Source organism: Octopus sinensis, linkage group LG4, assembly GCF_006345805.1.
Source record: "Octopus sinensis linkage group LG4, ASM634580v1, whole genome shotgun sequence".
NCBI classification, from domain to species: Eukaryota; Metazoa; Mollusca; class Cephalopoda; order Octopoda; family Octopodidae; genus Octopus; species Octopus sinensis.
The window spans coordinates 119,195,336-119,220,511 of NC_043000.1; the positions used below are offsets into that span (position 1 = coordinate 119,195,336).

General features: G+C 38.5%; 1 protein-coding gene across 1 annotated transcript in view; it reads right to left on the reverse strand.

Annotated features, from left to right (window-relative positions):
• The window catches only part of LOC115211110, a 28,451-nt gene that overhangs the window by 1,302 nt on the left and 1,973 nt on the right, over positions 1–25,176 (reverse strand). Inside the window, exons 3-5 of the mRNA XM_036502644.1 lie at positions 20,838–21,811; positions 3,701–4,032; positions 3,489–3,640 (exon numbers count right to left, since the gene is read on the reverse strand). Of these exons, the coding sequence (XP_036358537.1) occupies positions 3,489–3,640; positions 3,701–4,032; positions 20,838–21,811 (1,458 nt within the window). The remainder of the gene's footprint in view (positions 1–3,488; positions 3,641–3,700; positions 4,033–20,837; positions 21,812–25,176) is intronic.

The window sequence follows — 25,176 nt, forward strand, 5'->3', positions numbered from 1 at the left end:
GCTTTATATACATCGTATCTGCAGGGGCGTTTTTGGAGAAGTATATTTGGAAACCATGAACTGTCATTCACGAATCTGATTTCATATAACATGTTTTGCTTATAAAGAAAAATTTCTTGTAAACATAGTTTTCTAGTTATTTAAACCTATTTGGAGTCATCGTTTCGGTGACATTTTTTATATATGGAAAATATTACAAAAAATACTTTCATTACAAGTTTTCGCTCTCATTGCTTCCGGTGGCTTTAGTTGTACATATTTTAAGACCCAAAATTCCGATTTTCAGGGTTTACTTGAGCAAAAGAATATAAAGAGAATTGCTCAAGAAAACAATCTGCCCTCCAATCCGAGAATTGAAGCCATGACTTAATGATTATAAGCCCCGAGTCCTAGCAACAAAACCACGCTTTACGAAGGCACATACGGTTTTTGTTTTATTTCAAGATCAAACCAGAATTGCAATCAATGAACTAAGTACAAGGTCCTAAACTAATCAAAATTTCATACTGATACCCACTAGAAATCTAAATTGTGCTAAACGAATTAAAATTCCAAATTGATATCCGTTATCCTGCAAGTTTTACGCGAGGGATTTTAATCTACAATTTTGCAATTGGCAAAAGCACGTCATTAATCCCATCATCTGGCACGGACTTAGGTACTATTTACCACTGTGTTAAATGCCAATGTCCATTATTTCGCTTACTCAGAATAAGACTGGATCATTTCTATCTCAGTTTTTCAAATTTTGAGATAAAGTGAACATTTTCAAATTTGGTATATAGATATAATTTATAACATTGGATCTGATTTTGTTGATCACATATTCCAGAAAAAGTTTAGAAATATGTTACAGAGGTTTAAAAGTTGGATAATTTTTACCCAATCAGGAAACAGGATTTGGACGTTGGCATTTTCTGTCTAATAGCTGTCTATCATAATATTACGACTACGAATTTATATTACACAAAATGAAAGCGAAACTAAGGTGGAAGTTGTAAAAAGGTTGGAATTTTTAAAATGTTTTAATGAATAAAGTGAACGGTGGAATACGTATTAAACAATTTTAAAAAGAAAAAACCTCAATGAAAAGTTTTTTGTGGAAAATTACAAAAAAATAAGTCTGTACTCTATACCATAGTAATAGCTTATTTCATATAAACAATACATTTTTTATAGCGAAAAATTCAATATGAAAATTACAATTTTCGTATCACTTGCGCCATAAGCTCGCAAATACGAGTCATAGAACGATGGATCCCATCGATAGACGTATGCATTCATCAAGCGTGCCCTGACTCCGAGATGGCACCGAATAAAGAAAACGTCATGTCTGGTCTCGCGACACACACCTCCAAAAACTAACTGCTCAGGTAGAAAACACCCTTCTTCGGTTGTATTTACATCTTGACTTTTTCGTCTATCTCAACAATTTTCCCAGGGACCACCTATCTGAACTGGGTTGCAGAGCAGGTCCTCCGTACATAGCTGTTGAAATAAACATGTGTGCAGTTGTTCAGAACGGGACTGAAGTCAATTTCTTGACCCACGAGTAATGGAAAAGCAGTACAGTCCCAAGAGGAGGAGTGCCACCTTCCAAGTACCGCATCCTTAACTGCATCCTCCTCGATTTTCAATTTCTCTAACATACTCGAAAGATTAGGTTGCTATTTAGGTTGAAAAGGTTCAGAAAAAACACTCAGTTCAAAATTATGTAAATGCGGTGGTAACGGAACAGCAACCGAAAATACCCATTTCTTAAAAAGACACACAGGTGACAATGACAAACATTTGATAATACAAACGTTCAGAAGATAGGCACTCGTCAAAGAAAATAGACAGAATAAAATGCACATGGTTGTATTAGCAGACAATTGCATGGCTTGTTACTGTGGAAACAAACAAATGTGTCTGTGGCGTTCGACTGGCTAAAATTACCCAAAATTTGCAAATTTTATAAGCTACTAACTTTTTATTTATTAAATTATAGCAAAAATGGCTTCCAATTCCATAATTAGCATACAAAATTATATCAGTACACCAAATTTTAAAATGATTGGAAGAAAAACTTTTTAAAAATAGAAAACTGGCAGCAACAGAAAAGATCCCAAACTTCTCGTGGTTTTTAGATGAAAATAACCATGCCTCAGTATCAGAACGATTAATTAGACAAATAAAAACATTTTTAAAAATCATTTCAGCATCTTTTACCATAAATGGATAAGATTTTGAAGTTTGGGAATAGAAGCTCCGTCAAAGTCTCATGCCACGCAGAAAGGAAAATGGATAAAATTTTTCTTACATTTTTTTTTTTTTAGTATTTCTGTATTTCATACAACAATAATTACGATTCTGCAAATTCCTTTCCCCAAAATTTCAATCTCCCACAATTTTTTACCTTCTCTACTCTTTACCTTCCCCATAAGGTATGGAAATTCGAGGAATTGCTTTTCTAAAATTCCGCCAAGAGTTTTAAATAGTGAACTCGTTAGAAATAACATGTTACGTTTGATTACAATGTTACGTATGCTTGACATAATATATTGCTTAAATTTTCATTCCAAATGAATAACTTCAATACTTCGACGTTTTCACAAAACTCATAGCTACATATCTAACTCGTATCTAAAATCTACATGTCTACAAATCGAGCTTGTATCTAAAATAATCTATTTAACATATATATGTTTCTTTATTACCCACAAGGGGCTAAACACAGAGGGGACAAAGAAGGACAGACAAACGGATTAAGTCGATTACATCGACCCCAGTGCGTAACTGGTACTTAATTTATCGACCCCGAAAGGATGAAAGGCAAAGTCGACCTCGGTGGAATTTGAACTCAGAACGTAACGGCAGACGAAATACGGCTACGCATTTCGCCCGGCGTGCTAACGTTTCTGCCATCTCGCCGCCCTAAAATATGTTTCTTTACTACTCACAAGGGGCTAAACACAGAGAGGGCAAACAAGGACGGACAAATGGATTAAGTCGATTACATCGACCTCAGTGCGTAACTGGTACTTAATTTACGTTCTGAGTTCAAATTAAGTACCAGTTACGCACTTCGCCCGACGGCTACGCATTTCGCCCGACGTGCTAACGTTTCTGCCAGCTCGCCGCCTTTCTATTTAACATGTATACAAGATCGTTAACAGGTGGAGAATTATAATTTGAACAGTAAACTCATTAATGCTTTGTACCATTTAATATTTTAAAGAAAGGTCGTTTGTAAGATGCAAAATGCTTACATAAAACAATATATAATTGCTTGGAGTAAGAAATATTCTAAGCTTAAAAGGTAAGAGAAAGAACAGCAGTTTTGAATAAATACCAAATTCAGAGTGTTGTAAACTGGATTATATATAACTCTAGTTCGACAATCAGAGATCACTTATTTCTTATTGAGTTACTACTGTGGCAAGAGATAAAAACTTCACTGAAAGAAGAGATTTGGTACATAAAATTCTTGAAAATATATTACTCACCAGTGAGTTGGGGTTTCTTGGTAGTTTGAGGATGAGTTGATGGTTTCTTGGTAGTTTGAGGATGAGTTGATGGTTTCTTTGTAGTTTGAGGATGAGTTGATGGTTTAGAAGTAGTTTGAGGATGAGTTGATGGTTTAGAAGTAGTGGTTGACAAAATTTTACTTAGTAATGAACTTCGCTTGAAAGTAACTCTGTGAGTGGTAACTACAGATTTTGTAGGTGGTTTGGCAGTAGCTCCAACATCATTGGTGGTTTTTGACTGATCTCTCTGTGATTTGCAATGGTCAACGCCTGGCCAGACACAGACTTTAAGGCTTGGATTGAATGCTAGTCCTTTACCACAATTTTTCAATATACCGTGTTTAGGTCCTGTACAATGATAGAATTTGGAATCGTCTGTTTCATGGCACTTATAGTCACCGGTTTCTGTACAGCTTTCCTGAGAATATGATGGAATAATAAATAAAACATGGAGCAAAATTAATGACAGCCAAAATGTGTGTTGGCGTCTCTGGTAAAAACCTTGAAAGCCCATTTCGATGAACTATTTGTCAATATAAATGTATATATATATATTGATTAAAGTGTTAAGCAGAAAGTCTGAAACTTAGGCTGCGACTGAAATTGTTTGATTTCTTCATCGCTTTTAAACACTTTGTAGCGTAAAACAAACCACAATGGCTATTAACGGGGAAGCGGGGGGAAACAGGTATTAATAACCAGTCAGGAAGTTTCGCCCACCATTTTCTCTCACGGTCAGTGCAGAGAAGAGCCCTGTTGTAAAGAAAGATAGAGAGCAGGTGAGAGAGAGAAAGGAAGAGTGAGAGAGAGTGAAAAGGAGAGAGAAAGAGAGAGAGAGCAGGTTTGTGACAGATTTTTTTCTATTTTTGAGAAGAGAATTGCTTGAGAGTGTAAGGTAGAGTGCAATGTCATGCTTCACAAAGACGTTTTAATTACAGAAACTACTTCTCAAAATTAGTATCTTAGTATCCTCTATACCAGTGATTACCAAAATTTTTCAGTACTAAGGACCCTCTTTTATTTGAATGAGTTTTCCAACGGACCCAAGGATATTGAAAGGTTTCTCAGCTTAACGTGTTTACAGATCCCTAGTAACACCTTTGCGAACAACCCACATATACGATATTCTCGGGCACTGCACAATCGCATGCAGAACGGTTTCGTCGTTTTTCCCGCACTATGGGCACGTGAGCAGGCAAGAAGCACTATGCCTTGCGAGTTTATCGCGACTGGTAAAGCCCCTCGGCAACATTGCCAAGCCAGAGACCTTTATAAATTATCCAAATGCCCCGGCTCGAATGCCCTTCTGAACAGGCCGGCGAGTTGAGCATCGTCGAGGCCCAGGGTCTTCCCCAGGACGTTGTCGCACTGGCCCTCTACCAACCCTCTATAGAAGAATGAAGTAGAACCCTCGACGCTGGCATTACCCGTGTAAGAGAGGAGCACGAGAGCCTGACGGCACTCGGTTTGCCATGCTCCTAATCTTGGTCTACGCTTGATCCGCAGTTCCAGTTCATCGAAACTAGTAAACCTCGGAAGCATCAGTTTAACGAGCGGAGACCACACCTGCTCACTATCCAGATAGAGTCACAGATGCCTCAATTTCGGCGCATGTCTGCGCGACAACCAAGGCATCCCTAGCCCACCCTTTAGCAGGTGTTAGCAGTAGATAGAGCGCCTTGCAAACGGACCACTGCCCCTCTACAAAAAGCGGAAGAGCAAGCGCTCCAGCTTTCTTAACCACGAAGCGAGACAAGGGACGACGGTTATGTGGTAGGTAATCACAGATGTGATAAATACATTCGCGACCTCCGCCCTCTCTTTCAGAGATAGCCACCACTCGGACTAGGTCCGAGTTAGGCGGGTCATCCTGTTCGCCACCTTGCTCCAGTTCTTCTCTATCTGGATATCCGGTCCAAACCAGACCCCTAGCCAACCTCTCTTATTCCGAGGATTGAATGCTGGATCTGGCGCAGTAATGCACCAACACCGGCAATTGAAGTACCCAATTCAGCATCCTGCATCCCATGACTCGAGAATACTGTTCCGAGATACTTAAACTTCTTTATTTACCTCGGTATGTTCCGTTAACAAGCAGATTGCACTAGAAAAACTCCCTTGAGAGATCCATCATCTCAGCCTTCAGAACACCAAACTTCATCCCTGCCTTACATCACTCGGAAGCGAACTATTTTTAATGCGCGATGTAGATCACATTCTGGTGAGTCAAGTAGCATCATGTTGGCTGGTGAAGGCCCCCGTCAATATAAATCTATAGTACTTACTTACTTGTGGCGACATTCACCCTGGGCGGGTTGAGTCAGCTTCTTCTACCATGGAAGAAGTTTCGTATGAATATGTGGATTTCACAAGCTGTCCCCAGCAATCCCGCATGTAGAGACATCTTGCTTGCCGCAGATTGTCCGCAGACGCAGGGACAGAACGACCGAGGAGCCGCCGGTTACCGAAACAAGACACTCCGAGGATTTTCACCGTCTGCCGGGTTGTGGCCCTAATACCACTCGGTGTCAGACCAATCCGCCTTGGGTGGCCCTATCAGGAACCGAAGTTCCCGACGGCATAGCTCTGACACTACCCATTGCCAGCGTCCCCACCACAGTGAAGAGGGGATGGACTTTGTAAGTTCATTACAAGTATCAGTTAGGGGTATGACGCAAACAAGACCTCCAAAAACTGAGTAAGAAATCACAACTAATTTTGACAAAGTACAAACAGTGTATAATTGTAAGTTTTACTCTTTAACGTTGTGATATTTCGTGGCAAAAACTACTTCCTAGTTTCACATGAAAATTAATTCTATGTGTGAGCTGCTCACAGTAAGTTATATCAAAATCTGTCTTTCTCGTGAATGTCATTAATTCTAAATATAGTTTATGATAATAAAGGAATAGGAATCCTTTAACAGGTTCTAAATTCTATGTATAAGTACGATGGGCATTTTTTTTTTTATTTTGCTATTGATTGGCTTTGCATTATATTGTTTTATTTGAAAGGCGGCGAGCTGGCAGAAACGTTAGCACGCCGGGCGAAATGCGTAGCCGTATTTCGTCTGCCGTTACGTTCTGAGTTCAAATTCCGCCGAGGTAAACTTTGCCTTTCATCCTTTCGGGGTCGATTAAATAAAGTACCAGTTACGCACTGGGGTCGGTGTAATCGACTTAATCCGTTTGTCAGTCCTTGTTTGTCCCCTCTGTATTTAGCTCCTTGTGGGTAGTAAAGAAATAGGTATTTCGTCTGCCGTTACGTTCTGAGTTCAAATTCCGCCGAGGTCGACTTTGCCTTTCATCCTTTTGGGGTCGATAAAGTAAGTACCAGTTACACACTGGGGTCGATGTAATCGACTTAATCCTTTTGTCTGTCCTTGTTTGTCCCCTCTATGTTTAGCCCCTTGTGGGCAGTAAAGAAATATATATTGTTTTATTTGAAATCAATCCCCTCTGTGTTTAGCCCATTGTCGGTAGTAAAGAAATAGGTATTTCGTCTGCCACTACGTTCTGAGTTCAAATTCCGCCGAGATCAGCTTTGCCTTTCACCCTTTCGGGGTTGATAAAGTAAGTACTAGTTACGCATTGAGGTCGCTTAATCCCTTTGTCTGTCCTTGCTTGTCCCCTCTATATTTAGCCCCTTGTGGGTAATAAAGAAATATATATTGTTTTATTTGAAATCAACGCAATGAAAATGTCAAACATACTATGTAAAACTAAAGATTCGCGGGTTGTGAGTTCAAATTTAAACAAGTTTTAATTGTGTTTTTAGATATGACAATCAATTCTGTATTGCTCTAGATTGTCTCAAAGTGGACAATACCAAGCGTGTGGCACTAAATAAAGTTGTGTGTGACCCCCTTCGATCATGGATGACCATGGGATTGCACCTAGAAAGTTACACTCCGAGGCACAAGTATGGGCAAGGTTGTTTATGGAAGACCAATAGTCGCCCATGCATACCAGCCTCCCCTCTCCACGCCACCGATGTTATCCAAGGGAAAGGCAAAGGGGCCGATACATCTCAGTGACGTCGCAGCTCATTTATTAACGTGCAAGTGGCCGAGCACTCCACAGACACGTGTACCCTTAACGTAGTTCTCGGGGAGATTCAGCGTGACACAGAATGTGACAAGGCTAGCCCTTTGAAATACAGGTAAAACAGAAACAGGAAGAAAGAGTGAGAGAAATTTGTGGTGAAAGAGTACAGCAGGGTTCACCACCACCCTACCCGCGCCGGAGCCTCGTGGAGCTTTAGGTGTTTTTGCTCAGTAAACACAATGCCCGGTCTGGGAATCGAAACCGCGAGTCCGCTGCCCTAACCACTGGGCCATTGTGCCTCCACACTAAATAAAGTTATCCGCCACGAAATAGCACAGTAACACGAAAGCGGTACATCTCAATGAGCCCTTTTGAAAACGTGAGTTATGTTCGGATCCTGTGTGGCTCTGTGATCTGTAACTGAACTAACGCCACTGGGTTTCTACTATCAAGTAGAAACTGATCTCAGAATTACAGATCAGCAAAACACTCATCAATTACACAGTGCTGCCACCACTTCCATCAGTGACTCACCGACCTATGCAACACCTTCTTAATGTGATTATATGTATTTGGCTATTAATGCAGCAAAGCTGACAGAGGCATATATAATTCATGCCTCTTCGGCGAATAATTTTAGTGAAAGGTTACCGAAATTTGCGGTAGAGTTACAACTCTTTCTGTTCAGTGATACCAACGATGTCGTATAGAGAAAAATGATAATAATAATCCTTTCTACTCAAGGCTTGAAATTTGGGGGGAGGGAGCCAGTCGATTAGATTGACCCAGTACGCAGCTGGTACTTTATTTACTGACCCCGAAAGGATGAAAGGCAAAGTCGACCTCGGTGGAATTTGAACTCAGAACGTAGCGACGGGTGAAATAGCGCTGTATATTTTGATCGGCGAGCTAACTATTCTGCCAGCTCGCCGCCTTAATAGGAAGAAAAATAATGGTTGCAAGACCTCATCGTCCTAAGATACAGGCCATATTTTACCCATGTGGATCAATTAGAGATCCTTGTTTCTGTTGTATTTTTTCCCTTTTCAAGCCTAGCCAGGCTCATGGGCCCGGTTTCCTGGTTTCTGTGGCGTATGTGTTCCCCCTCCCCAGGTGGACGGGACGCCAGTCCTTCGCAGCGTTACTCAAGATACAGGAATAAATAGTGAGAGAAATTTGGGGCGAAAGAGTGCAACAGGGATCGCCACTACCCGCTGCCGGAGCCTCGTGGAGCTTTAGGTGTCTTCGCTCAAAAAACACACACAACGCTCTGTCTGGGAATCGAAACCGCGATCCTCCGACGGCGAGTCCGCTGCCCTAACCACTGGGCCATTGCGCCTCCACTGCTTCTGTTGTTACAAAATATTCCATAGTTGCATGACGTATTCTCTAAACAGACATTATTCCATATATTTAGTAAGTGCAGAATGGTTAATTTCACCAAATAGAAAATTTTAACACAGATTTAGATTACGCCCTAGATGAAATCCTACCCTGGTTCAAAACAATGTTTTTGATATTTTAAGGGAAAACATAAAACGATTGGTATAAGAGTGATACGAAATTATTAACCTGGCAAGCTCATACTTCGTGAGTGTTTCATAAAACAAGTATGAGACGTGTTGGCACAGCCGTTTTGGCGTCGCTGATTCGCCGATAATTTATAACTTATTTGATTTTCTACTCTTTCTCTAATCCTCTCCCTTCTCTCCCTTCTCTACTTCTCTCCCTTCTCTCCTTCTCTCTACCCCTCTCCCTCTCTATCTTTCATTCCTAATTTTCTACTATTTCTCTAGTCCTCTCCCTTCTTCTCCCCTTCTCTCTACCCCTCTCCCTCTCTATCTTTCATTCTTTCTATCTTTGTGTATATTTCTGCGCAAACGTGCATATGAGTGTATGTTTGCATCCAGTACCAAAATGTACTGTCGCCATAACAGACTGAATTTCCAGTCAGCTATGACAAGCCATCAGCGCCTAAACAGCCGCGCCAAATCGTCTCATTCCGTTCATAAAGTGTTTGGATATCCCAACCCAGCTATTCATTGATAGTGAAATTATACATTTGCTTTTATCTTTTATCTTTACCTATCTCAGTCATTATTCTGCGGCCATGCTAGGGCACCGCATTGAAGGTTTTTAATCGAGCTAATCAACAACAGTATTTTTTTTTTTTTAAGCCTGTTATTTATTCTAGCAGTCTCTTTTGCCGAACCGCTAATTTACGGGAACGTAAATGAACCAGCATCGGTTATCAAGCGGTGAGAAAAGTGTCTGTCTTCCGTCATTTCGGTTTCGCCCACCATACAACTTCATTCACCACAGCCATTACATAAAGGAAAACCTGTCTGCCCTTCCTGGTCAAAAGAGAGGCAGCGGCGTGGTCTTCACAATGGCAGCAGCCGATATCCGGATCTGACCAACAGTGATGGCATCTGGAACAGGGAAATGTGTTTTCCTGTGTCAATGTTTGTGCATGCCGGCGAGAGTGGGGGAGAGAGAGTAAATGCAAGTGGGGAGGTAAGACGCTGGATTTGGGACTATCCACTTGGTGGTGGGTATTTTCATCTAATCGTTATGAATGCCGAATTCGATGATGTTGCTGCTACTAGTGTTACTATGAGGGTGTTGTTTCCAAGGCTTCCGCTGTGGTCTTCTTCTTCTTCTTCTTCTTCTTATTATTATTATTATTATTATTATTATTATTATTATTATTATTATTATTATTATTATTATTATCATTTTTATTATTCCAATCAGGACTCACGCCATTAACCACAAAGAATAATCTCTAATTCGAGCCTACTCTAAGCTACTAAGAATGCGTGCGGCAAATTGAAGATCCACCCACCACACGCGATAGACAGGCGGTTGCACGGGCGCGAAAGCTATGTTGTTATCTTCATTCCGTAAACGGTGGCTTTTAACGGGTGAGTGGAGAGCTGAACCATCCTGGGGTACAGAGGATTCGCAATCTAGACTAGGGTCTGAAAGTTTACCACACCATAGTGGGTTACACCATGGTTCCTCTGCTTTGTGGAAGAAGTAGGAAGAAAGAGTGAGAGAAAGTTGTGGTGAAAGAATACAGCGGGGTTCACCCCCACCCGACCCCGCCGGAGCCTCGTGGAGCTTAGGTGTTTTTGCTCAATAAACACTCATAATTCCCGGTCTGGGAATCGAAACCGCGTTCTTACGACCGCGAGTCTGCTGCCCTAACCACTGAGCCATTGCGCCTCCACTCCGCTGTGGTTGTGAGTGTGGCTGTTGCTAATGCTGATGCAGCTACAGAATTTATTGCTAATGCTCTTTGCAGCTACTTTCGCTACTGCCTCTGTTGCTACACGTTATTGTTGTTGTTGTTGTTGATGTTGTTGTTGTTTCAGCGATGATGTCGGTGGCAATGGGACCCTCCTCTCCCCTCTTTTATTTTTGATGTATGGGAATAAATCTCTGAGATGATCAATATTTCTCTACACCTGGCATCTCGGCCATCTGCTCTTCACAAATCAGTCTTAGTTCATTCCATTCGGCAAGGATATAAGTGAGTCCTGGGACCGTTTCTAAATGTTTTGGCTTTATTTGGAGAAAAACCTCCAGTGTGGTTCCAAACCAGTACTTTCACCTCGTTCTCTTCACATAAAGTTTCTCTCCCTTGAAACACTATTCATGCAAGTTCCAGCAGAGATCTAGCTCTGGTGAATACTAGTATGGTTACCTTTGTCGCCTGTCTTCCCAAATATGTGAGTAAGAGAGGAGAGTGTTCGCTGTGGCGAGCGACTGCTGAATACTGTACTACGACGAAGCCTTTAATATTAAATAGGACTTCAACCCTGCCGAACTGTCATGTTCTAGATATATGTTGGATGTTCTATCATACATCGTGGAAGACCTTTTCTGTTTGAGCATTGGTGAACATCGCCAGGCAACGAGCTGTTAAACTCAGCGATATAGAACATTTTTTTAGAGTAATCGAGAACAGTTAGAGCAACTTATTTTTATACTTCAGATGAATTAATTATATTGGGTGCGCATTGATGCCGTCGAGAGGTAGGCCCCGAAACGGCGCACATTCTCTCCTAATGATCCCATACACTTGCTGGCTTCCGGTATGCGGAGTTTTTTGACTGGTAGCACTTGCATGTGCGAGTTGTTTGCAAGACATTTATAATCGAATACCAATCTATAAGAAGAATTAATAATCGCATTCCGTTGGTAGCAAAACATTCAGCATAAAGTTGTATGCAAATTACTTAGGTCATAAATGTGTTCAACTCTTTTTGTATATTTCTGAGTCCTTGACAGCTAGAAATATGTTAAAACGATTATCATTCTGATAACGACTATTGCGGTAGAAACACGTCTTCACGAGTGTATCTTCTTATCTCCAAACAAGTCGCTTGTCCTTTTTTAAAATGGCATGTCAACTTGGGACGGTTTTAGATTTCTGAGATTATCTCTTCTGTTCATAGGGATCTTGTCTAAATTGCTATTTTTTAATCATGATGCATCGTCAAGGAGTAGATAATTCTAACAAAGAACTTAGGCTGTATGATATTTGATGCACCTGTATTTGTCTACATAAGAGTGTGTATCAAATGCATTAACCATTGATATACATAATACATTAATACTTAATTATAGTTCAGTTAGAATATTTTTTTAATTAAAACCAAATAAGTCGAATGCAGTTTATGATTGCTGCTGACTTGTGCCGAATATTAACGCTTATGACCACTGAATACTTCGTTGATTATCTTTGGTGAAGTACACTTCATTTTCCCACCTACATCGAATAGTTGCTTAATGACAAATTACAGAATGCAACGTCAATTACTTCAACAATGCTTAATGTGAATTTTTAATGTGTGAATTTTTAAACAAAAGCAATTACACTGAGTGTGGTTAATAAGGAAAAGAAATTAACGAACTAACTTAGCATTCTTGAGAAAATAAATATCAGAAGTTTTCTTTTCTTATAATTTTAGAACTTCATATCACCAAATTGAAACTAAAAATTATTTCTTTTGTCTTGATTCAATGCTGAGTCTGAACAACAATCGAATAAGGTGAGAGATAATTAGTAAAAATGTTCGTGATTCATATTCTGTCAACGTGTTCGTGATTCATATTCTGTCAACGTGTTCGTGATGAAGATAATTATCTTTCAAAAGACATAGGACACTCAACGGAAAATAAACACAGCGGAGTAGAAACTACTAACGCCCTAATCAACAACGACTCTATACAACTGATAAGGAGTTCATTATTTAAATGCTGAATAAATCTGAGAAAGCTATGCACTCTGACATTCAGTCAGAGACCGGTTTCCCTATCGTCCCAATGTACTTTACCAATTGGTTCAGATTCCTGATCTGATTAAGGGCTACGTGTGATTGATGGTGTGAGCAATAGTTCAATCCACATTAAACTCATCACGTGCAGGTATTGACCCCTAGGTGATCATCTTCCTCCACTTTGAGCTATACAGCAAGGTAGCTATGACCTTTTTGTGCCATCGCCCCCACCCATGGCCACATAATACCCTCAGCGCCCCCACTCCTATTTTCATGCATAAATAGATATTTTATATTTCACTAATTTATATATACTATGAATCATTTGACATTTAATATAATATTATATAATTTGATACAATGTTTGTTCCTTCTCGAGCCATGTCTGGCTCATAAAGGCCGGTTTCCCGGTTTCCTTGACGTATAGGTTCCCCACTTGGATGGGACGCCGGTCCGTCGCAGGTGAGCTGCAAGATGCAGGAGGAAAGAGGGGGAGAAAGTTGTGGCGAAAGAGTCAGCAGAAGTTCGCCATTACCTTCTGCAGGAGCCACGTGGAGCTTAGGTGTTTCGCTCATAAACACACACATCGCCCTGCTCTAACCACTAGGCCATGTGCCTCCACAATTTGTATACGACAAATTATAAATTCATAGCGTCTCCCAATCCACTGCCTTCCCTCAACGTCTCCTTTTTCTCTACCGGACCCCCTACCACCTCCTTAGGCACCAGCGCCCACCTGGACCGTCTCAACGTCCACGCGGGGTGGGGGCAGTAAACTGAACCTATAAGATGGATACTTTGAGAACCTATAAGATGGATACTTGCCATGTCTTATGTTTTATAGTGCAACATAGTCTCAGAGTCGGAAAACTCTGATTTAGACTTGTCTCACTGAATACATTATGAATTAGTGAATTAGTGTTAAATGCTATGACAATAGTGGAATGAGAGTCATATATACTCGCTCTCCAGATAGACGACATGTTTGCGTTTATTTGTAGAATTGAATTCCAGCGAATTAGTTTCGATTTTCTGTTGTAACTAATTCTGTTTAGATTTTGTGTCTGCGACAAAGGAACTGGAACAACTGTGCTCACAACTTTAGCAGGAGTTTTTTAATGGTGCGATTGAAGTAACTTATATCCAGGACGACATATTTAGGGGAAATATAAATAGAGAATTCTATTGTGTCTGGGGAAAGTCATTTTCTTTTTGTGCCTAATTATGTAACACACTCACCGGTAAAATTTCCACGTTTTTCTTATTTTTATTTTACTAAAATTTTCGTTGCGTCTTGCAACCTTTTCAATAGTTTTGACCAAATCCAAAAACGAAATAAGTAGAGAAGATTCCCTGATAAAGTAGTTTTGAGGGGGAAGTTTTTGAGGAGAGCACTTATTGAGGTATAAGGGTGGGGTTGGTTGCAAGAAGAGAAAGTAGGAGAGATGAGTATTGAGAATGACTCGAAGTGAAAGAAATATGTAATTAACTAGTTCACGGGAGTAAATTCAGTTTTAGTAGCTGAAGAAGTGCATGGAAAAAATAGCGTATCTGCAAGCGTAGGGATATCTGTTTCTTTACTACCCACAAGGGACTAAACATAGAGGGGACAAACAAGGACAGACAAACGGATTAAGTCGTTTAAATCGACCCCAGTGCGTAACTGGTACTTAATTTATCGACCCCAAAAGGATGAAAGGCAAAGTCGACCTCGGCGGAATTTGAACTCAGAACGTAACGGCAGATGAAATATGGCTACGCATTTCGCCCGGCGTGCTAACAATTCTGCCAGCTCGCCGCGTAGGGATATCTTTAACCAATATTCCAGGAGCAGTGGAATAAAATTTGTTAAATCCGAATTTGTGAAAAATTTGTTCCCTTTCGAAAAAAAGCTAACGTGAGTAACCTGACAATTTGTCCTTTACATCCAGAAAATACAAACATCTTGGAGAGGATAAAAATATCAGCTTTCTTGTGAACCGATTAATACAGAGGACAATTTGATAGTTATCTCCCACTTATTTCATTTTCTCTTTCTTTTTCTACTTTACTTCCTCTTTTTTCTTTTCTACTTTTTCTTCTTTTTTATTTTCTTTCCTTCCTTTTTTTTCCTTTTATCATTAGTGTATTTTTATTTACTTATCTTAATCTTCAATTTTAATTTTGATTTTAAATACCTCCTCCTTTTGGGGGCTTACTTGTAATATATTCCTTTTTATCATTCGCAATTTCTATTCCCACACATATTCTGTATATTTTTTCACTCGCTTTCACGCAGAGTTTTTCGATTCAACTATTGTTTACATTTATTTCTCCGCTACGGTCAAATCCCAATAGCATCCAATCATACAATAAAATTTTCTCTGACACACCTACTACACGTATCGTACTCTTTTACTTGTTTCAGTCATTTGACTTCGGCCAAGCTGGAGCACCGCCTTTAGTCTAGCAAATCGACCCCAGGACTTATTCTTTGTGAGCCTAGTACTTATTCTATCGGTCTCTTTTGCCGAACCGCTAAGTGACGGGGACGTAACACACCAGCATCGGTTGCCAAGCGATGTTTGGGGGACAACCACAGACACACAAATGTATACACACACACACACACGTATATATATATATATATATATATATATATATATATATATATATATATATATATATATATATTATATATATGTGTGTGTGTGTGTGTTGTGTGTGTGTGTATATATACATATTATATATATATATATATATATATATAATATATATATATATATATATATATATATATAATATATATATATATATATATTATATATATATATATATATAATATATATATACATAGCGGTTACTTAGCGGTTCGGCAAAAGAGACCGATAGAATAAGTACTGGGCTTACAAAAGAATAAGTCCCGGGGTCGATTTGCTCGACTAAAGGCGGTGCTCCAGCATAGCCGCAGTCAAATGACTGAAACAAGTAAAAGAGTAAAAGAGAATACATATATATATATATATACATATGCATATACACGACGGGCTTCTTTCAGTTTCCGTCTACCGAATCCACTCACAAAGCTTTGGTCGGTCCGAGGCTATAGTAGAAAACACTTGCCCAAGGTACCACGCTGTGAGACTGAACCTGGAACCATGTGGTTGGTAAGCAAGCTACTTACCATTCAGCCACTCCTACGCATATAGATTTGGGTTTTTTTTAGCTCTATGTGAGAGTAGCATGATTTTACATTAAGAATATTTTTCATTTGGTTTCCTGAAAACTTTGTGTAACCTAATTGTTAAATTAATTGTAATAGCAAAATACTCAACGGTAGTAAAGAAGATTTTCAGGACAAAAGTTCTAAAAGTGGATGATGTTTTATTCCTTATGTTAGCTATAAATAAAATCACCAATGGCCGCATCTTAGGGAAATTATATATGTACACAATCCTTTATCCGGAAATCTAAAATCCGAAAAGCCCCCAAAACCGACCTGTTGTGGAGCGCGTCATAACAGGGATCATTTGCTGCGCAAACAGCTGCCCACCGTGTTCCGACTCATTCAGGCATGACGTGGAAATGCTTAGCAGGTCGGCCACCACTTACCACCAAGCGTCAGTTGTGGCTCAGTACTCGTAGAGAGATGTCCAAATGCTGTTCGCTGTATTGACTTTCCGGAACCTGCGGTTGCAAGGCCTTTTTGGATTACTAATCTTTTCCGAACTAGGGATAGTCACTTCGGTCAATACACACTAGATTAAAGAAATATTAAATTTCCTTAAGTGATTAAATGAAATACAGTTACCTCTACATTAATGAAAATTAATTCGGCTTATAAGAACTTCCGGATCATCAGTGGCCAGAAAGTCGATATCGTACTTGCACACACATACATATATATTTTTTTTTTTATATATATGCATATATATATATACATATATACGACGGGCTTCTTTCAGTTTCCGTCTACCAAATGTACTCAAGACTTTAGTCGGCCCAAGGCTACAGTAGAAGATACTTACCCAAGGAGCCACGCACTGGGAATGAATCCGGAACCATGTGATTCGTAAGCAAGCTACTTGCCACACAGCCACTCTTACGCCTATATATATATATATATATATATATATATATATATATATATATATATATATATATATATCACGTGATCACGTGATCACGTCACCGACCAGTCCATCAGATGTAGTTACACATCGCTGGTCACAATGCATTCGCATTGTTTTAGCCTTCGAAGGACGCCACCCCACTGGCTAAGCGAGCAGGCTAATATATATATATATATATATATATATATATATATATATATATATATATATATATATATATATATATATATATATATATATATATATGTATGTATATATATATATATATATGTGATGAACCAACTTCACGGCAGGAGGTGCAGATGAGGGCAGCTGCATCGAACTCTCTCATGCATCAGATGGCGTTTGCTAAAAAGCATCCGTGAGGTAAAATCGTGTAGCAAACCAAATGGCGGTGCCCCAGCATGGCCACAGCTCATTAGCTGAAACTGGAAAAATCAAAATCAAATCATATATATATGTATATATATATGTATATATATATATATATATGTATGTATATATATATATATATATATATATATATATATATATGTATATATATATATATATATGTGTGTGTATATATATATGTATATATATATATATGTATATATATATGTATATATATATATATATATATATATATATATACATTATATATATATATATACACACACACATATACACACACACACACACACACATATATATATATATATATATATATATATATATATATATAATTCAATTAGAGGTTATGATAACCTCATGAAGGGATGGTGTCATCCAATGAAATACTGGTTCAATACTTAATATTTGGGGGAAAATTGATTTCCTTAGAATAATAGATTTGTATATAAACTGTAGCTTATGTTCATGTAAAGGAAGAAGAAAATGGAGATTTTGGGGGTTAATAAGAGTTTATTATCAGCAACAAATCAGCCTTTATCCTTTAAGGCTGTTTCAGTTATGCACAGTGAAATTAATTAAATATTTAATTCATATTTCTGGGCATAATCTCTTCAGAGGGAAAAAAATATACACTTCTCGATGAGTCTTTATATAAAAGAAACTTTGTAAATAATAAGCAGAAAACGCGTTTACAGATCAACTACTTTATTAAAGCCGAGCAAAATTCAAATGAAATACATTGGACTAGATAGAATCTAGTCGAGAATAAGAAATATATAGAATGGATGAGCCAAAAGTCACGCGCCAAGACTACTGACATTTTATTATTATTATTATTATTATTATTATTAGTATTATTATTATTATTATTATTATTATTATTATTATATGTTTGACTCTTGCTTTGTATTTGTACAAGTTGGCTCCAAGTCTCACCCAGAGACCTCAAAAGCCAACAAGCTGGAAGTTCATGTTGGTGTTCTGCCTAGGGTGACATATATTTGGTTTGGTACATAAGGTTGTTCTAGAGAATATTTAAGAAACCATAAGAAAATTATGTTTGTTTTAAAATTTGAGATTACAAAGAAAGTATTTTGCGTAGGATATGAGCAGTTCCCATGAGCACTATCTTTTGAATTTCTGCCATTTTGGGGTTTCCTGGTATCTGAGTTAGGTAACCATCAGCCCCTTTTGCTATCATTCCTAGGGCAACTATGACAAAAGGCATTGTTTTAGTCTTCAGGTTCCACATTTTGCTAATTTCTATTTCAAGATCTTTATATTTGCTCAGTTTCCGGTAGGTCTTGACAGACACGTTTATATCGATTGGGACACTCATATCAATGAGGAGGCATGATTTTTTTGAAGTCTCTCAATATGATGTCTGGCCTATTCGCATCTATCTTTCTGTCAATTTGAATGGCGAAGTTCCACAGGAGTGAGATGTGATCATTTTCAAGCCCTGGAGGTGGTTTGTGTTCCCACCAATTTTTATCATGGGGCAAGTCCAGGCTTTTGCAAATTACCCAGTGAATATATTGTGCTGCTCTATCATGCCTGTTGAGATAATCTGTAGGCGCAAGAGGACTGCATTTGGAGACAACATGATCAATGGTTTCATTTCGTTGTTGACATACACGACATGTTGGGGATCTGCCGTTCTTTAATATGTTGGCCTGGTAGTTCTTTGTAGGCAGTCATTGATCTTGAGCTGCTATGATAAACTCTTCTGTTTCTGATTTTAAGCCAGAAGCCATCAGCCATTGATGGGTAAGGACTTTGTCAACATCGGCATTATTTGCTTTCTTTGGGTATTTGCCATTGAGAGGTTTTTCTTGCCATTTATCAATCAGAATATCTAAGGCCGCAGTTTTAGCACGGGTTTTCATGCGTTTAGCTTTTTCTGCGTTTGTTTCTCGTACGTCTAATTCTGGAATTTGTTGTATTCGGAATTCACTTAGATATTCCTTTGCCTGTTTTGTTACTGAATATGATGCTTTCTTGTTTTCATGTTTTGAGACACGTTTTAACATCCAGTCATTAGAGTTTTTCAGGTAGGTGTCTATGTCAATTGTGGCAATCTTCATTGATAATGCCAGTTGTAAAAGTCGGTGGCCATCCTCTTTTCTTAGCGAGTAATTTTGGTCTATATCTGCCTTAGAGTGGTGCATTCTTTGCATTGTCAACAATCGTATTTTTCTGTCAAGATTACATATTTCAGTAATTGACCAAATAATGATATTGAAACTGTAAGTATTGATCACTTGGATCCTGTTTCTTGCATTCAGCTCTGCCTTGAGTATTGTCCTTACCTTACGATAACATTCGCTTCTGACCTTTTCCCTCATCACTGAATTCCGTCCCCTTCAATTACCCCTAGGTATTTGTAGCTCTCCGCTGGTTCTAACTCCTTTATGACATTCTGCAGATCAAGGTAGACGTTGGATGTTTCTGTCATTTTCCCTTTGATAAAGGTAGTTTTTGCACATTTATCGACGCGAAATTGCATCCTGATGTCGTCACTAGTAAGCCCTGTAGATGTTGATCATTTTTTGCAAAGAGCTTTAAATCATCCATGTAAATGAGATGATTTATATTTTTATCAAACATTTTATAGCCGTATTGTACATCATCGAGCAATTTCGAGAGAGGTGTTAAGGCGAGATAAAAGAGGGGTGGTAATAGAGAGTCACCTGGAAAATGCCACATGAAATTATCATTATTATTATTATTATTATTATTATTATTATTATTATTATTATTATTATTATTATTATTAGATATGAATCTTGTTCATCACGTACAAGTACGTGTATGTTCATCATTGGCAGTCACAACTGACAAGTGCCTTAACCCCTTGGGAGTCGTTAGAGCGCTGAGCCATGCAGCATACCTAGGGCGAGAAAGTCAGGCGGAGCCCATCCCTCACCAGGCGAAACCCATTTCTGCAGCTGAGTGGACAGGAGCAACGTGAAATGAAGTGTTTTTTGTCGGGAACGCAACAGATCGCCCGGTCAAGGGATCGAAACCCCAGCCTTACGGTCGTGACTCCAACACTCTAAGCACTAAGCTACGCGTCTCCGTTTGTTCATTATTATTTTATTCAATTTTAGAAAAACTGAAACATGTCTTCGACAATTCCGGGGTTTATTGAACTTATTTTGTGCGTGAATTTTGGCCCACCCTCTGTGTGTGTGTGTGTGTGTGTGTGTGTGTGTGTGTGTGTGTGTGTGTGTGTGTGTGTGTGTGTGTGTGTGTGTGTGTGTGTGTGTGTGTGTGTGTGTGTCTGTCTGTCTGTCTGTCTGTCTGTCTGTCTGTCGTGTTTATACCCCTCCAATACGTGACACCCTGTGCTTTAGATTGTCTGGTAGAATAAAATAAAGTTAATAAAAGTCGCTTAGATTAGAAATATAGAGACTCTGAGAAAAATTAGTGTATGAAAAAAAAAACGTTCAAAAGATCTGGAAAACAAACTATGTGATTTTAACACTTCCAAGCGTCGAAGTTTGAATTATTTTTCATTTTCTGCGGATTCTTTATCCATTCCAAAGCCTTTGATATGCTCAATATCCAAACATTTTCTATTTCAGTAATTTCTTCTAGAAATTGTTTCAAGACTTCAAACTTATACGGTTCAGTAAGAACCCAATTCACATGAAGAAACAGACCAGCTGGAGCACGAGTTGTATAATAATTCTTGTATAACGCTTCCTTCAAAAACTTGACATATTTTTTTTTGTTGTTTGGTTGATCACAACCATCGTAGAGAGAACAAGGTTTTTTATTGTTGTCATACCAACGATTTACGGGTATTTCCCAAAGGCCAGGATAGGACTTTGTTGGGCATTTCTCATTCATACAAGCCTTGCCTGAAACGCCGGGCTTTTCTTGTTCAAGCTTACTCTTTAAAGGAGTATCTAGTGTGAATGGCCAGTACTGTTCTCTGCCCTGATCGTTGTCTGTACCCATAACTATCGAAGAATCCCAAACATACCCCAAATCTTTCAGGACCTGAAATTGAATGTCACCTCCCATTTGAAGAAAAGGTGAACGAAAACCTTTAATGTCACTTTCAGGAATGCCAGATTTTTTAACAAGGTTATTTTTTATTCCGTTTATTTCGTCTCGGTATTCATCATAAGTCTTATTACTCCAAGAAGCGACTGGAAATGCATGGGACATGGTGTGACTGGCCATTTCATGTCCATCGTTGTACATTTCTTTTGAAAAAGTATAATTATTTTCACCAGAAATAAAAAATGTGAAGCTGATAGGACATCCGTTAGGGTTTTTTAATTCAGACTTTGACAATTCTCGATAATATTTAATATTTTTTTCAGTGAAGCCGTCGTCAAAAGTAACCAAAACTATTTGTGGAATTTCATCGCGTGAAAATCCCTTCGGCATTTCACTTGTCACGCCTTTACATTCAGGGAGTCGACAGTCGGCGACAGAAAGCCCTAGAGAGGAAAGAGAAAAATGTATATATTATCAATATGGTACTCCGAAATTAAATATAATACATTATGGCAAATTTAATTAAAGTATCAACAAGAGAAAACTACTTATACATTTCGTTTTTGTATTTGGTTTGCAAGATTCTTTATGAGAATTCGTGTGTTGAAGCATATTTTATTGTGTCTGAAGAGAGAGTCGTTTTCTTTTAGTACCGACCAAAGTCTTGTGAGTGGATTTGGTAGACGGAAACTGAAAGAAGCCCGTCATGTATGTCTGTGTGTGTGTGTATACATTTGTGTGTCTGTGTTTGTCCCCACAACATCGCTTGACAACCGATGCTTGTGTGTTTACGTCCCCGTAACCTAGCGGTTCGGCAAAAGAGACCGATAGAATAAGCACTAGGCTTACGAGGAATAAGTTCTGGGGTCGGTTTGCTCGACTAAAGGCGGTGCTCCAGCATGGCCGCAGTCAAATGACTGAAACAAGTAAAAGAGTAAGTCGACCATTTTCTATATCCATCTCTTTTTTTAATACCTTCAAGCCACGAGGTATGATTTCATTTGACTATCTCTGGGAAAAGACTCGCTACATGGCAGGAACATCGTGATTTTTGGCCTCTTTTGTATCTTTCAAAGATCTGTTAAACGAAATTGTACCTGCTAAAGTATTCTCGCTGGTTCAAAGAAATAAAATGACAGATATTAATTTCAGAGAGATTTGGTTGATATTTCTTGCAGTTTAAACAAACGTGTAGAGATGCCCTTGATGGTTTCAGCTGTTTGTGGTTGTGTTGGGATACATTATCTGTTTCATTTGAACTCGTTTGGGATTTAGATAAGGTGATCGAACAGAGACTTTGATCACTATTTCTTACCATCAGTATAGCATCATAATAGTGGATCTTAATTTTTAATATCTAAAACAATTTTCATCATCCTTTTAGAGTGGTTTCAGAACTTGAAGCAAATTAAACTGTCGTACTTCACCACGTTAAAAAATAATGTGGAAGTCCCGAGGTGGCTGCTTCGGTCCTTGCCTTAGCTAGAATCTAATATTTCACAAATAGATATATGTTCAATGTATACATTAAAATTTGGACCAATATTGGTTTGAAATTTTGGTACGAAGGCAGCAATTTTCGAGAGGGGCAAGAATAATAACAGTATAACCGTTGTGAACGACAAAAGCAATAAAGTCCGTTTATTGAATGACCTAAGCATACCTTGTGACCATAATATCTCGGCAAAAGAATTTGATAAGCTCAGAAAATATAAAGATTTGTTAATCAAAATCGAAAAGATGTGGAATCTCAAACCGGTTACAATACCAGTGATTGTAGGAGCACTTGGAATGATCGAGAAAGGCACTGAAAATTATTTAAGAATCATCCCTGATTTACTATCCATGCAGGAAGCACAAAAGATTGTCTTAACTAGTACCTCACACGCATAGAGAAGAACATGGTCGCTGTGAATTTTTCCTTCGTTTTTCCACCATCATTTTCTTTGTTTATTTTTCTATTTTTTTATGTTTTCCTTTTTCGCTTTGTCTTCTCCTTTTTTTCTATCACATGACACCGTAAAAATGATCAATCTGGTGTATTTGTTTTACTGGCCTAGCAAAGTATAAGGTTTCTCTCCCTAGGTGAAATGCTAATGAAAATAATAATAATAATAATAATAATAATAATAATAATAATAATAATAATAATAATAATAATAATAATAATAATAATAATAATAACTGGAGAGAAATATGGTCGGCGAACGCTGGAGAGAAATATGGTCGGCGAACGCTGGAGAGAAATATGGTCGGCGAACGAACAGCCAAAAAAAAGGAGTATGAAAATAACAAACTCGGCATCTGAACAACTTTGGACCCCCATAACAACTGAAGAGGTCACCCAGGCACTGCAAAAACTAAGCAACTGGAAGGCACCTGGGCATGACAAGATCCCCAACTTCTGGTTGAAATATCTAACAGGAATGCACAAAAAGCTGGCTGAAAACTTTAACAGCATACTAGCAGAGCCAGAGACAATGCCTGAATGGCTCAGGAAGGGAAAAACCATCTTAATTCCCAAATCAAATGAAACAACAAAACCAGAAAACTACAGACCAATAACCTGCCTCCCTACTATGTTCAAGGCATTTACTGCAGTGATATCGCAAAGGCTGAACAAGCACCTGGACGAAAACAAACTGTTCCAGAAGAGCAGAAAGGATGCCGCAAGGGCTCATATGGCTGTAAAGATCAACTAATGATTAATAAAGCCGTAACTGAAGACAGCCACAGAAAGAAGAAGGCTCAGTATGGCCTGGATTGACTACAAAAAGGCGTTTGATAGCATACCCCACACATGGATCCTCGAAACACTAGCCATTAACCTAGTAGCACCAACAATCATAAAATTCATAGAGCACTCTATGAATAAATGGAAAACAGTCCTACACCTCCAAACAAAAGAGGGACTCATGAAAACCAAAGACATCCCCATTAGAAGAGGAATATTCCAGGGAGACACGCTCTTTCCACTCCTTTTCTGCTTGGCACTGTCACCTCTATCTGATATGCTAAATAGAACTGGATGCGGATATAAATGTTACGGCAAAACGATCAGCCACCTTTTATATATGGATGACCTAAAACTATACGCTGCAAATGACAAACAGCTGGAAACACTATTAAAGACAGTTCATGGATTTACCAAAAAAATAGATATGAAATTGGATTAGAAAAATGCGCCAAAGTAACCATGAAAAGAGGAAAACTAGTTAAGAGTAACAACATCACACTAGATAAAACCAATGAAATAAAAGAATTAGACCAAAGCCAAACTTACAAATACTTAGGAATCCATGAACTAGATAAGACACACACACACAAATGAAAGAGAAAATAAAAAAAGAATATTATAGACGAGTTAGATCAATACTAAAAACAGAGCTCAATGCTAAAAACAAGATAATAAGTATCAACACTTTAGCTGTCCCAGTTATAAGTTACAGCTACAATATCCTTAACTGGACACGAAATGAACTGTCCAAATAGATAGGAAAACAAGAAAAATACTGACAGGATCTAGGATCATCTCACCCAAAATCTGACATAGAAAGACATAATATACAACGTATAGAAGGTGGTAGAGGCCTTATACAGCTGGAAACTACTATAAAAATAACCACCATAGGACTGCAAAATACCCTACTTCAGAAGGAAGGAAACTGATCCGATCCAGATAGCAGCAAAACACGAGCAAAACAAAAAACTGTTCTCAGTATTTAAGGAAGCTGACAAATACAAACAAGAAATCATAATACCACCAATAAAAAGAAACACAAAGAAGAAGAATGATGAAGAAACAACA